The sequence below is a fragment of the Vigna umbellata genome, chromosome 4 (genome assembly GCF_029865625.1).
Source record: "Vigna umbellata cultivar VRB3 chromosome 4, Vumbellata_1.0, whole genome shotgun sequence".
In the NCBI taxonomy this organism is placed as follows: domain Eukaryota; kingdom Viridiplantae; phylum Streptophyta; class Magnoliopsida; order Fabales; family Fabaceae; genus Vigna; species Vigna umbellata.
In genome coordinates, this window is record NC_142168.1 from 28,939,707 (window position 1) to 28,955,749 (window position 16,043).

Sequence of the window (16,043 nt, forward strand, 5' to 3'; positions counted from 1 at the left end):
ACTTATTCCATGATATCAAAGTACGAATTATTAAAATTAGTGAAAAGTATTAGGTTATCGTCATAGTGTATGATATTTTAATTTATCTTTGTGCTAATTGTGTCATACTAATAAATAAACGGAGAAACAAAAATAAAATTGATATTATAATTTTTTTTAATTTACTTTACTAACTTTTTTAATTATTTATTTCATTTGATATCCAATTTTTTTCTTTATTAAGTTTTATTTACAATAATGAAGTTTGTTTTGCTAAAATCTGAATTCCTTACCATGATTTTTTATTTATTAATTTTTGCTAACCATTTATTTATTCCATTTAACATCATAAAGGAACTTCAGCTAACAAAACATGAATTGACAATTTTAATTTAATTTTATAATTGTTTTACAACTAACTGAATGGATAAATATCAACTTTTATATATATATATATATATATATATAAATAAAAGTTCATATTTTTCAAATACAATTTTGTATGTGTACTATATATATATATAGTACACATACAAAATTGTATTTGAAAAATAATAACAGTTTAAAAATTGTGAGACTCTCGAATTATTTTAATACTAAAATATTTTAATATAAATAGTTTTGTTATAAACGAATTTCTTTATTTTAAAAATATCATTTCTCTAAAAATCATTTTTTTAGAATTTTCTTAAGGTTCTTCCTCTTTGCTTGTTTGATTGAAGAATTGGGATTGAATGATTGATCTTGCAATAAGTTCTTCAGTTTGGATCAATCAATTTTTCATTTGCTTAAATTAAGTTTCAAATCTTTTTCATGGTCTGTTTGTTCTTTCTTTGTATGTGAATCTTTATGGCTTGTATGTAGCATTTGAATTTTCTATATGAATCTCTACTAATCAATGGTTCTAATGGTGTATTTGGATCATGTTTGTGTTGTTCCAAGATATAGATAGGATATCTTATGAGTTGAAAGAGATTTGGAATTCCTTAGAACAAGTTCATCTACCTCTCAAATAAGAAAAGTTAATTGCATTGTTTTTAAAAATATAATACCTTGAAACTTCTAATTGTATGATTGTATGGTAATTGACTAGGTGTGATATGTGAGATGAGTATGACATGTTGAACTCTGGTTAGGCTCTTGAAGTGCACAATTGAATTGTGTGATGAAATTTGATGAATTCAAATTTATGGTTTAAATGTTTAATTCATGAATTTGTTGGTTTGGATTTGATTTTGTGTTTAAGAGAGTAATAATCTAAGTACTTGGTCAAGTGGTACGAGTTTTCAAATTTAAAACTACTTTGAACTAATTCACTCATAAAAGAGTACTCATTTGATGAGTTGAGTAGGTATAAGTTTGCTTAAAATGTACAAAATATAGGTCTTACATTTGGTATAGCACTAAGCAACGCCAAGATTATGCTGAGCGTCCTATTTTAAGAATGGGGTAGCGTTCGACGATGTTGGATTGACGTTGAATGCCTAGTTTTGCAAATAGTTTGGCATTGAGCAGCGTCAAGGTGCCACTGAGCATCATCCTTATATTATAGGTCTAAAGCATTTTAACTCCAAGATGTTAAGCGCCAGAAAATGTTATTGAGCACACCTTTTTGCCAGAAGAATAGAGCTAAGTGCCATGTTATCGCTCAGCACCAAGTTTTGTGAGAGGTCTAGCGTTGGATGACATTTTTTAGCATGAGTGTTTATGTTTGAATTATCTTTTTCTTTGACTATTTAAAATGAATTCACAATGGACTTTATGTATGTTTAAAAGTATTATGTTGTTTATTTAGGTATGATTTATTGAACATTAAAGTAATTGTTGATTTATGAAGTTATTTTGAGAATGGTTAATATATTTATGGATAAATATGCTTGTGAATAATAATTTAATGATTTTGAAGAAGAAAATCCTATCTACTATGTAAATCTTTAGAGTGTGCATTGAACTAAGAATTGTTCCATCTTGTGAAACTATGTTGAACTCTATTAATCTTTTATGCTCATGTAGAGGAGAATGGTTGGATGGTGAAAGTGACATAAGATCATGTCATAAGGATGGTCTCACGATTCTTATGATGGTATAAAAAACTAACTTTATAAGTGAGAGTAAGTCGTTGAATAGAACAGTGTATTACCATCACAATTATAGAGTTTAACACATTTAACTTTTTGTATAACTTCCTAAAATACCTTAGGTAACCAATTACAAGGAACATGTAATCTATCACCAGGGCCAAGTGTTGGACACCAACCCTCATGATTTTGACACATCTATGTTTAAACCACCTATCTAAACTTTGGCCTTCACAATTAAACAATTAAATGAACTAAGATTTCTTTTGATTTCCTAAAGACCATAAATGATGAGGCAACTCATTTATCCAAGGAAAAAAATTAAAAAAATCACTCAAACACAAGGTCCAGACAATCCTAAAGAACCTAATTCTCCTGAGTGAGGAGTCATTTCCAACTTTCTATATAACTCCCAAAATGCTTATGGTAATTACCAGGACTATGTGATCTTTATTTAGTATTCTCAACCTCATTTAATAAAAAACATTTAATATGCATATAAATGTCGTTGAGAATATCTAGAGTAAGGAAATCTTCTTCCTTAGCAAACAACTGTTTGTAACGTACGTATCATCTTTCCTTCGTGCACTTGTACACATCCATTTCTTTAAATTTTATAATTTTCTCTCTGAAACAAAACTCATCCCTCAAATCAACCCATCTAACGACTCTTTCAAGACACTTATACTAAATATATCTTTTTGATTAAAGCTTTTCTGTTCTGAAATCAGTCTCCAATTCAAACCACCAACTAACTTCGTTTTAAAACAATATCACACACAACTACATCAAAAATAAACTAATTCACATCATAACAATTTAAAATAAAATAATGAAAGAGAAAACGTGAAAGGGAAAATAGCAAAAGAAATAACAAAAATAGCTTACTTCCATTAGCAAAATCATGGATATTTTCATTTGGCAACCTACAATCCAAGAAAGGGAAAAGAAAAGAGACAACAATTTCACACACACAACTATATCAAAAATAAACAAATTCACGTCATAACAATATAAAATAAAATAATGAAACAGAAAACGTGAAAGGAAAAATAGCAAAACAAATAACAAAAATAGCTTACTTCCATTACCAAAATCACTGGATATTTTCATTTAACAACCTACAATCAAAGAAAGGAAAAAGAAAAGAGACAATTTCGCAACCTTACTAAAATTAAGAAAGGGAAAAGAACGAAAATCAAATTAAGAACCTTACTACCTTATTGATACGACCGTTGTAAAAAAGTTGTTCACCTATCATAATCTTTACTAAAACTGTGGTTATACTTATATTAACCATTGTTACCCCATTCACGGAACAGAACCTTAACCTTTTAACAGAAATCTTTACACGCTAAAAACATCTCATCCGAATCCCAGATCATCATCCCTAGACTCGATAAAACACGTTAAACAAAACATCGTCCGTGCAACAACAAAAGTGAAACTTCTCAAGAGCAATAACAAAGACTGACCACAACATAGTCTGCATCAAATTAGGATCCTGATGACTCTACTAAGGAGTTCCGAGGATTTGACAAAATCATAAAATCTAAAAACAAATTATTCACAACACCACATTAACTCGGTCCCTACCAAATGACAGCACACACTTAGGAATAACCACTCCACAAAGCAAGGTTTTTGTCAACAAAATATCTTAACAATAAAACATAACCCTCTTCACATTCTCCTTCAGAGCAGGTAGTGGTCTCACAGCAGCATTAGCTCCAGGTGCTCGGGTGCTTCGACCAATACCGCCACCCATTCCACGGCCAGCAACTGCACCACTCGTCATGGACCCACTATCCGACGTCTCTGGTTCCATGTAAAATCTTGCTCGGAAAGCAGCCAAGTGGGCATAATATGCAGGAGGCACTGCAATTGATCAAAACAAAACACAATCAGTTAATCACATACATAACAATATACATAAACGTATAAATAAGACTCTATTGAACAAGACAAAAGGGGGGAAACTCACCAATTGAAACAGATCGTGTGCATCTAGCATATCTAACAAAACAAAAATATCAAATTCAGTATCCTGTCTAAAAATGGAACAGTGGAAGCTGAAAAGCAACGCAAATTAACTTACGTGTAGCAAAGGTTGTTAGTAAGAGTTTGCAAAGCATCTGCAGTAAAATTGTTTTCATCCCACAACACGTGATAGTGAGCAGGACGGCTTGTACCCTGTGTAACACATGGTTTACATCAATGAGGATGCAGTTTAACATATAATTATATGTTTTTTAGCACAAAGTGTAGCAAATCACACCTGTATTCCAGCATGGCTACAAAGATAAAAGTCAAATTCTGTTGGATGACAGATTTTGGAATCGACAACTGTGCCTGCAATATTTTGAGGCAGTATAATCATTTAACAACATAGCTAAACAAGTTCCTTTAAAAAGTATGTCATCAAATAATGAACTAAAAAATATACCAGGCAATATGTTGCCACTCCTGTCAACAGAACTCTTGTCATGATGGTTGCTAGCAAAGAGCCTCGTGTGATGACGCTTCTGAACCACAACAAATGTAACAGGAGGTTGATAGTTGGGTTCAAGGGATGCACATGCCTGGGATTGGAACAAAAGAAAGATGAACATATTAGCATTAAAAACATTAAATTCTCACATTGATGCTGAACAAAACGTAAAACCATTCTTACCTTTCGAATAGCATCAAGTTCAAACAGTAGAACTTGGTAAAATTGACCTTCACTGACACCATCCCTGACAAATAATATTTGAGAATCATCATTATGTTGAAAGAAATACTGATATGTTGGTCACAACAAACAATTTGAGAACACAAGACTACCTGTAAAATATAATGCGTTGTGGCTTCTGTCCCGTAGCCCTCCTAAAAGATATAAGAAGTTCTCTGCCAAAACACAAGCGAAAATGAAAATCTACAAAATCAATATTAATATTTAAAAACTATCAAAAAAGCTAGCAACCCCCAATGTGCATTAATCAGCTCACATATGAGAGAAGGGTAGGAGAGTACTTGATCATTCCACCAGTCACTGTTCCTCTGACTGGATCTTGCCATTGTTTGAAAAGGTCCTGAATGAGTTCCTGTCTATGAGCTTGGGCGCAGACTAAACCAGCATACTTTGTAATTTCAGGATAATCTTGGGAAGCCACAACCTACAGTTTTAACACCTCATTACAATTTACATAGCTAAAGAAAAATAGCCAATAACTTGAGTTGTTTGATCAAAAATCCATACAGCTGCAATTGATGGGCTTGAATCCTCTCCAGGATGTGGATGAGTCACATCAGCTCCAAAAATAATAGTTGGTCTGTCTCCAACCAAGGGGATGCGCCGTGAAAGTGCATCAACAAGTACAGTGTTTCTCCCTCCCACTTTGACATTAATTTTCAATGCCACATTTGCAAGGTATTGCTTGCTCATTTTAAAGACATGCTTAGTCAAACAACATTGTGAAACCAGTCCAAGATCTGTCTCACATATACGTTTGAGATCACCTACACAAAAAATAATACATATTACGATATTTTCACAAGTATGATTGGTACAACAGAAGAATAAATTACAAAGATCATGGTCATGCACCAACCATAAAGAGATCCATTATTGTCAGGTAAAATAACAATGAGCAAATCAAGCTCCCTTCCCTGAAGCTTATTCTTTGCATCATGATAACGGGTTTTTAGAACTTTCTCCACCTGATCCGGGCGAGCACTGACTGGTGGGACAACTGGCTCCGGATTAAATGCCTAATCACATGAAACTAATGAGTCAAGTCATCAAAACACTCAATTCAAAACAATTTGATTAAAAGGAATATATACAAACCATTCCAGATATATAGCACATCTGAGCAAGTTCATAGCAAAAGCCACGGGCAACGCTATCCTGAACACTCCTTGAAAAATTGATGCAGAACCAATGGTTAACAGTACCCCCATTAACCATTTTCTGAAAGAAATAGAAATTTGTTATTATTCATCAAATAAAAGTCAACAAATAATCAGATTGCAAACCATAAGCCAGACATTTTCTATCCCTCGTAAAGTCATTCCAAAGACAAACACCTCGTCACCATGCATGTATTTCAACATGATACATTCAAATAGAACTTTACTCAAACTTACAAACTCGAACGAAATCTTAAAAACCAACTAACCCAATACACCTCACACCTTAAAACCGTTCAAGAAAGAAAAACCACACTTTTTATATTATCATTGTATACTGTACATAACCACCACACAAAAAGGCGCCAAACAAGTACCTTATTCATCATATTCCACTGCCCAACTTGAGGAAGACAATCCTTCTCTCTACCTGTATCATGATATTTGAGCTGAAGGAAACATAAAATCAATGGTTATTAATTAGAAAAAGAATACCTAAGTTCCTATAAGTTAATAAGTTGATCTTGATATTAAAAGAAGGTACCCAGGGTGCAGGTAGGATGCGTGCTTCAACTTGAGCGAGCTTCTCACTAATTTTGATTCCAAACTCTTGGGCATAAGGATCTTCATGGTATGCATTGTGATATACAGTCTACATAATGCAGAGAGAGATTACACCGGGAAAAAATAACATACAAAGAAATTGCCACATGGAAAGAATACAAACATAACACCTCACTAATTTTAGAAAAAATAAACAATATAATCCCAAAACATCAATTACCTGCATGATATCACGCTCCCTCTCAACAGGACGCTGGCATGTAACTTTCAGAAGAGCAGTGATCTGTCTCTCATTCAACCTCTTAGAATATCTCTGCCCTTCCACAATCTTGCATACCTACTCCAGAGAAGCTATTAGCTAAAGAAGGCTAGTCCAACAAAAATAGCAAAAAACTAACAACAAGGGAGTTTACCTCCATTGGCAAATAGTTTGGCCTTTGTGTATTCCCAACTTGCAGACAAGGCCACTGAGTATGCTGAATGACAAACCCATATGTCTCATAGAAGTACTCCACAACAGATTTCATAGTTCCTCTTTCATCTACAGGGAACCTAAAACCGAACCAAAACCAAATCAATATAAAAACTCATTCCATAAAATAAAAACTGCCACACATACTCACGTCAACTCTCTTGTTGCCTGAGAAGTCAGGCCAGAAATTCGGTATTTTCTTCTCATATTCCCTCTGTGTGTCACTTCAACTTTGATCCCTCGGAGAGCTTTCTTGATCTGTCATACATAAGCAGAGGGTGAGTATTTGTGTTTATTAGAGCGAATTATATCTTTATTTCTGTATAACTATGGTGCATTATTATCGTGTTAAACAAATTGTAGGTAATTTAATCAAACCAAAAGATAATCTTAAATGGCAATATCAAAAAGGACACTACAAAATCTAACCTTCACTCGATCAGCATCAGACAGAGGTCGAGCAGAAACATCTCTATTCAGCAATTGGGTAACAAAATCTATAACTGGCAGTGGCTCGATAAAAGCAGTGGAGGACATATCTGCATATCCAAAGGAACTATTTAGATTATAAAATTTATTTGACATAACAGATTTAATAAAAATGAATAAAGAATTAAAGAAAGAGGGAACCAAATTTTGGTGTTACTTACCAATATTCAGTGACAACCCCATCTGAGTTGGACGAATACTCTGGTAGAAACCACGCCAGCTCTCCAATCCCTCACCTAAAGGTTGTCTTCTTCCCAGATCGGGTGAATAAAATGATCTTCCTACAGGACAATACCTACAACATCAAAAATCCAGTTAACAAATGAGTTGCAACACACTGAAGAAAATTGTAATAACAAGCACTAAAAAGAATTGTATAAGGAACCTTGTAGTAGGGAGTTCACGCAGTACAATGTCAAGGACCTGCAAAGCCTCTTGTGGCGCATCAGTCTGCCTTCCTTGTAAAAACAGCCCTAAATGGTGAAGGTCTGCCCGTGCAGCCAACTTAATCACCACCTTGAACTCTCGGTCCCTCCTATATAAAATATAAATAAAAGAAAATACATAAAAAAAAAGATAAAATCAAAAACTAAGAAACAACCACAAGCAATAAACACAAGTAAACCTCTGTCCTCCTGCTGCTCCTTCATCATCATCAATAAGAGTAATTCTAAACTCCTTTGAAATAAATGGCAAGGGCCCAGCAGTATAGAGGCTTTTGCGTCCATCATAGGCAGGAAGCCTCCTGCCCAAGTGAGATTCCCGATAAAGCCTGACCAATTGCTCCATAACAGCACGGTTCACACCTCTAGACGTCACTTCTGGAGTAATGGTTACCTGTGCAACAAGACAGAAAACAAATAGTTTGTTAAAGCAAGAGAATAAGAATTTTCCACCTACAATCGCTAAAAAGGGAACTTACGTCATATTGATGAAGATCTTTGTTAGGTAACTCCGCAAAGAAATGATTAGCCTTAACAATGCATTTTATGCCATAGCTACCCTTCCCAGGTCGAAGGGGAAACCTCATGGATGATTTACTTTGAGGAGGAGGGGTAGGAGTAGCTTCAGAAATCACCATCTGCCCCACCGATGGCTCCAAATCCACCGGTTCAGGCGGCAGGGAAGAACTCGCCTCAGATGATGTAGGCTGAGGACTCACCCCAGTTTGATATGATTGAACTGAGGTTGCTTGGTGCAGCTCGGGTACTGGTGGCCTAGAAGAGCCACCATATGAAGGACCTATTCCTCGGCCACCACCGCCGACACCACCACTGCGGCCACCACCATATCCCCCACGGCCTCCTTGCTGAGAAGACCCTCCTCTTCCCCTACCTTGATAATCAGCTGGAGCGCCATATTGCTGTTGGGGGATGCCATATTGTTGCTGAGGCATCCCACGGCCACGGCCTCCACCATAACCTCCTCGCCCTCCTTGGGGACCCCAGGCTCTACCTCCTTGGGGTCCAGTCCCACCAGGGGCAGCAGCCTGTTGTTGGGGCGGTGCACTTCTTTCAGCAGGGCGTTGAGCCTCAGAGCTTTCACCCCCACTAGGTCCTTCAGTTCTTTTCTTTCTACCCATGACGGAAACTACACTCATGGAACACAAGTTCGTGATTAACAATCCAATAACAACAGGCAAACCTACTATCAGCATTTGGCAATGCCGATAGATCAAGAAGTAAATAACCAAATGGCAGCAACAAAATCGAAAAATGCAACCAGTTGGAGGACGAGTACTGGAGCAGGTGAAACAACACAGTCAAACAGACAAAATATTCAATCAAGACAATGTCCAACACCGAGCACACACTTACTAAACATACATTACTTACAAATTATCATGACTCCAGGATAAAGGGTATGCGATACACACGAAAACTAAAACTCCGTTCCGCAATTTCAACTTCAACCACGACTGTGAGACGTGAGCAACAACATTTCAAAACCTCGAGAGCAACAACTTACCAATTTAAATTTAAATGACAAAACACTCCACAGGCTCAACTCAAGACGAAAACACACTCAACTAAAATAACAGGAACAAAGCCCACGGACTGCATAAATCATCATCGGAGGTTAGAAACCCTAAGAAAATAGTGAGCGAGCAAAAATACTTCATACAGTACAGAAAGAATAAAGGCAAACCAGCAAAGCACACAGTGATTATTTTCACCCCCGACATAGTCAAACACAAACAAACAGTCACAACCTACTCTTCTCTTCTCACGTAACGCTAAAAATTTAACCGACTAAAACGAACAAATAACCCATAAATAACACAAACTTCTAAAACTTCGATAAAAACCACACAGACATTGCAACAAAATGCAAAGCCGACACAAAAATGTTGCTAAATCCGCCAAACCTAAATCCCAAACCAAAAAAAATCGGTATAAAAGATACAAAAAAAAACGATCTGAAAGCCGCTGAAAACCTAACAAACAAAAGCACGAAAAGAACAGAAAAGGAAAAAACCAGAGAAATCAAACGAAAACACAGATCAGAGTCAATCTTGCTTACATCAAGAAGCACCACAGAAGGCAGAGACAGTAGATCTAGGCAAAGAAAGACCGAATAGAAGATAAAAACCCTTGAAAAAAAGAAGAAAGCAAGTGCAGAACGATTCTTTACCTTAGCAAAAAGAGAAAAATATATATATAGCAGAAACGGTTTGAGCAATGGAAGGGAGAGAAGGTGGGAGAGTGGAGAGAAAGAGTGGGTTTCTCTGACTAAGCAGAATAGAGAGAGAGAAATGAGTGACTAAGGTGCCTTGGTTTGAAGGAAAGAGGAAAACACATGAGAAGTTGGAATTGGACATGTTATAAAGATGGGGTAGGTCTTTGAAAATGACCACTCCGTCCCTACACTCTCCTATTCTTTTCTCTTTTTTCTCCTTCTTCTCTAAGTTCTTCTTCTACTTCTCCTCCAAGCAGTTTCTTTCTTTATTCTTTATTCTTTATTCTTCATACTAACAGTGTTTGTGTGTTTAAATTTCAAATAAAATTATTTAAAATGATTTTTTTTAAATATAATTTCATATCAAATTAACTATATTTGTTACCATTTCTTGAAAGTGGTTTCTTTTACTATTTACAACCACCAAATATATTTTTAGATTTTCTTTTCTTAAAACAAAAAATGTTAACTAATGATTACGTATTAAATAGTCGAATTAGTAAATTAAATATTTTGTGAAAATACTGCGGTAGTTTGAGAGATGGAAGGGTGAGTTTCAATTTTAATTAATATAGATTGTTTTATTTATTTTTAAAGGTAAAAATATATGAATGATATCCACTTAAAAAAGTAATTATGGAGATGACATGTGGAATGTTAACCGATAAAATAGTTGTTTTTCAATTGATAATTACATTTTTTTCCTTTTTAAAATAAATTAAGTTAATTAAAATAGACATGTACCTAACATGAGTGTGGAAATTATTCATAGTGTGTTAGGAGGAGAAAGAGTAAGAATCAACTTATTTATTTATATATAATATGTTAACGACATTGGATAATTTGCACATGTGAGACCCTTTAATGTATGCATGAGTCTGTGGGATGTTTATTTTCTTTTATGGTATTCCTAGTTCTACTTTACACCTACACAATACTCAAAAAACTATATTTTAAATATAAAATAATCTAAAAGAAATTAAATGAAAAATAAAAGTATTAGTTTTATTAGGTATTAGTTACAAGTACAAATTTAATGGTGTTGATGTAAAAATTTGTTTTTGTTTTCTTTTTATTTGAAATTCTGTTTATACTATCAGTGTATATTATTGTTGGATATAATTTTTTAGTAATGACAAAGGTTCACCACAAATTTAAGTTTGATAACATATTATTAATAGTCGTAAATTTATTGATAAAATGCACCAGTGAAATTTTCAAACGAATTTTAAAATCTGCTATTAATTATTGATAATTATAAATTTATTGATTAATTCTTTTGGTCGTTGATAAAAACTTGATTGGATTTTCTTTATTTTTTTCCTCTCTTCCTTTTTTTTATTCTTTTTCTATTTCTCTTCATGATCAACCTTTATCATTATCATCGTTATCAATAAAATAAATTTTCAAATTCATTAGTAAAATTTGGATTTATAAATTGATGTAATTTTTTGTTAACAATAAAAAAAAATTACTTATAAAACATATTTATCTTCAATTTTAAGTTCATTTCTTTATTTTATCTTTCTTTCTTATTTTTTATTTTCACAAACATAATTGCTTTTCTAAGTGTCAAAGTGGAATCAAGACGAACAAAAAATAAATAGATTTAAAAAAGAATGTTTTGGAAATCTTCATCTTAATTTATTCTGAAAAACTAATAGAAAAAACATATAATAAGATATAGTCTACGAAAACAGAATTTTGGGTTCGAGAATCGATTACACGTACAGAAAATTTAAACACCATATCGCGTCTGTCCAAAAACAATATTAATTAATTGTACAAAATTGAGGTTATTTTTCAAAATATTTAATTTTCCCCAAAAATAATACAACAAATTATTTTTTTTGTTTTATGGACCGACAATAATTGACCTTGCTCCTACGTATTCTCATTCAGAATGAAAAATCAAGGTTACATAATTATTTATGTGGAAAAATTGTTTCAAAATTTGTCAAAAATTATTATGGATTATTTTAGATTTTTAGAAAGTGATTCCGACAAGGATTAACCTTGGTATTTTAGGAATTATGAATGAAAAAAAACAAGTATTATACGCGAGTAGTCACACAAATACTAGACGCGGGTAGTCACACGAGTACTAGACGCGGATAGTCACACGAGTACTAGACGCGGATAGTCACACGAGTACTTATACTTTTAAAACAACATTTAATTATTTAGGAAAAAAGTTATTAAACACTAAGACGATGTGAGAGTACTTATACTTTCAAAACCATATTTAGTTATTTAGAGAAGAAAAAATGATTAAACATTAAGACGATGCAACCCATGTCAAGAGTACTCATACCTTTAGGCAAACATTTTTATCTTTTTTTATAATTTAATTTTTTTTGTAAAAAAGGACACACATATGAGATAATAAAGAATGAAAAAACAAAGGTGTAGAAAGCGAGCAAAAACTTTTAAAATGAGAAGAGATGCAGATGTTAAGAAAAGTGCCAAAAGATGTTTTAGGTTTCAGCCTAGACAAAATTCATAACATGAAATATATGTAATAAGAAAATCTATTTTATTCTTTGAAATTGTTTATTTTTTTTAAAAGAAATTTGAAAAGATATATCACCATGTTAAAAAGTATACTTTAGGTCTAACTAAACCCCACAAAACGAGCTTAAAATCCACTTCTGAAAGTGGTATAAGAGATTAGAACCTATCCTAGCAAGATTTGTGTGGACATATTGTTCCATCCGCTATCGGATCACTATCGGACCATCCATTAATGTCTAGTCACACACTTGAGATGTATATACCTCGGGTGTAAGGGGAGTGTTAAAAATCTCACATCGACTAAAGATAACGCCAATTTAAAGTTTTAAAGTATATAAGTGAGTATAAACCTCACCTTACAATCGATTTTTATTATTTAAAACAAAATATTTGTGAATAGTGAAAATAACATCCTTAAAAGAAAAGGTCAAAGTTAAGTGTAAAAGTAAAACACATACAATATGAAGACATAATATATTGCCCAAATTAAAAAAAAAAAGTGAAAGTGACATACCTTTCAAGCTTTACGATTATCTAAACTTTCAGTACTCTAACTATTTCTTCCTTAGTCATTGTTGTTGACAGAGGTCCTTTTTATGTGAGAACTTATTCCCTTCTATCTATACTTTCATTCCCTCTTTCTATGTTTCTCTCTCTCTCTACTTTTTTTTATGATAGGATGTGTATTTATATACACATATTATGATCTTGTTTTAACTGTGAATCAATTAATAATTAACAAAATAGAGAAAGAAAGGATTTTGATTGCAATATTCAAAAAATCAATCAAATCATATAATATCTAAGACATTAATTATAATTATTATCATAAATATTTTCAATTTTTATACTCTTTTAGAAAGAAGTTAACCCAATAAATTATAGTATTGTTACAATATATTATTATAAGGAATATTGCTTATAATTATTACCATGATATTGATTCAAATTATTATATATTAAAAAGGATACATTTATCTAGAAATCAATATTTTAAAAATATTTTATAGTGACTTGTTTTGAGGGATATGAAGAATAAATAGGGTGAAAATATGCATAAAATTCTTGGACTCTAGTTAAATTAAAATTTAAAATTTATATATTCTTCAAAAGAGATTTATTTATTTATTTTTTATCCATCATTAATTATTATTGTTTTAGTTTTATATTATTTTTTTTATTGACTTAAACGTAATTGGATGTTGACACTAACTTTTTTTTCTCTTTTCATTATAACACATGTTCTAATTTTTTTTTATCGTCAGATACTACTTTGTACATTATAGTTGGACAAGAAACATATTTATTTTTTGAAAGTAAGCTCATTTTTATTTACCAATTTCGTTGTTTTTTATAGTTTTTTTTTTTAGTTTTTGAAGTTGTGAACTTCGATTTTCTCAATTGGCTCACATGAATGATTTATATTGATGTTTTTGTGGATATTGGACTTAGAAGTTTCAAGGTGTTTTAACCCTTGGAGTTTTAATTGTTTGTACTATTAATGAATTTAAGGCAAATTTCTAGCAAATGATTTTATCTACTTTTAATATCTACTCTTAATATAGAGTTGAATTAGTGTTTTAGTATGTGACATGATATTTTTCTATTAAGATTTTGAAGTGAAAACAATTTAGCTATGAAATTAGTAAAATTACGAATGGGTTAATGTAAAATTTTTAGTATAATTTAAAAAATAAATAAATTATCATAAAATATTTCATGTAATGTTATTTTTTTTATAAATATTCAAGACTGTAAGCAAAGTTGATAACTTGCATTACGAATTTTTATTCAAAAACAAATCTAAAAGGCATAAATAGTTTTCCTTCTGATCCCTGCTTTTGGTAATTATATTTTTTTTTTTTGTATTTTCGTATAGAAACTATTGGTAGATTATAGATTACTTATGTTTGAAGTTATTACTTATTTTGTGTATTGCGAAAGTGACAAACCAACATATCAAATTAATAATTATCAATGTTACTAACTGCTTCTATTATTAAAAATATTGTTTAAGCTTGATTCTAATTAATTATAGTTGTATTTTTTAAAATGGTCACAAATTTTAAATGTTGGTTCGTACTTCTTTTTTTCACCACAGGTCTTAATTAAAAAATACAATCTTCATTAAACTATTATAATATATAACAGATTTGACAATATATTTATTGTGGATATTATTATTTGAATCAAGCTTAAATTAAGGCAAATCAAAAAAATTTACAATAATACTTTTCTTAATTTGTTTAGATTTTCGTATTGTTGAGATGTTTCTCAATATAAACTGAAATTAGATGATGATACTTTTATTTTTTATTTTTACAGTTGAAAGCTAATAGCTCAAACTAAAAACTTAAATAAGGTGAATATGAAAGAGAACACATATTTATTTTTCTGATTGATTTTACTTATTATTTTCAATTTTTATATTGTATTATTTTAATTTTTCTTCATGAATTTTCATCACAAGTTCAATAAAAAAATGTATGAACATTTTTCTTAGTTTGTTTTACTTTTATGATATTTAATTATTTTAATATGATGTAAATACTCTTAAGGAAATATTTATTTTAACTAGCTGCTGGTGTTATTTGATTCCAACATGAATAAAGTTCATTAGATTTTATTTTTACATTGTTTTTTTTGCTACTTTGAATATTTCAATTATATTATAACTTAAAATCCTCATTGCCACGCATTCAAAAGTATTTTATTTTATTTCAATTTAAATAAGGTAGAAGATCAATAATATGTAATTAATAAATGATAAAAGCAAGGTCTTCGTTTCAATATTGTTAATTGAAAAAAAAAGGTTATATTATTTAGTGTTTTCTCTCTCAATATTAACTATTTTATATTATTTTTATTAATATGTTATTCGACATGCTCAATTAAATTTAAAAATACGTTTATTGTTTAAATTAGTTTATCTCAATTTTCTTAGCAGTAGTGGTGGTATTCTTGATAAATTTAAATATTTTCGATACAGTATTCTACTAAATTTTTGTAGGCCAGAGAGTAGTAGAAAATTTATATGCTTCAATTGGGTGACATAATTGTTATGATTATTAAAACAAAATACATGTGTATTTTATATGATGTTGTTAGTAAAAAAGTAAAGTATCAAAGTAAAAGTTATTTTTAGCACAACAATTTAAATGTAACACAAGATATCAATTTAAGGCAAGCTTATTAAACTCAATAATTAACTCGTTGGAGTTTATGTTTTTGAACTTTTTCGAGTTAACTTGAAAATAAATTCATTTGCTGAGTAAATTTGGTATAATCATAACTAAAATTGATGGATCATTTAGAATAACAATTTTGCAACGGTTTTGTGAGTTTGAAAGGAGAAAAACAATAAAAGATTATGT

General features: G+C 31.4%; 1 protein-coding gene across 1 annotated transcript; it reads right to left on the reverse strand.

The window, feature by feature from the left end:
- Positions 1 to 3,485: 3,485 nt before the first annotated feature.
- Positions 3,486 to 10,272, reverse strand: LOC124821240 (protein argonaute 1-like). The gene is made up of 22 exons (XM_088111206.1): positions 10,111 to 10,272; positions 8,399 to 9,066; positions 8,102 to 8,313; positions 7,862 to 8,011; positions 7,638 to 7,771; positions 7,417 to 7,526; positions 7,139 to 7,245; positions 6,929 to 7,067; positions 6,736 to 6,852; positions 6,496 to 6,603; positions 6,329 to 6,400; positions 5,890 to 6,012; positions 5,651 to 5,810; positions 5,299 to 5,558; positions 5,073 to 5,215; positions 4,884 to 4,946; positions 4,732 to 4,795; positions 4,504 to 4,639; positions 4,336 to 4,409; positions 4,156 to 4,250; positions 4,042 to 4,073; positions 3,486 to 3,935 (listed from the first exon to the last, which is right to left on the reverse strand). Exons 2-22 carry the CDS (start codon positions 9,056 to 9,058, stop codon positions 3,718 to 3,720), a joined length of 3,177 nt encoding a protein of 1,058 aa, XP_087967332.1. The 5' UTR covers positions 9,059 to 9,066; positions 10,111 to 10,272; the 3' UTR covers positions 3,486 to 3,717.
- Between the last annotated feature and the right edge of the window lie 5,771 nt (positions 10,273 to 16,043).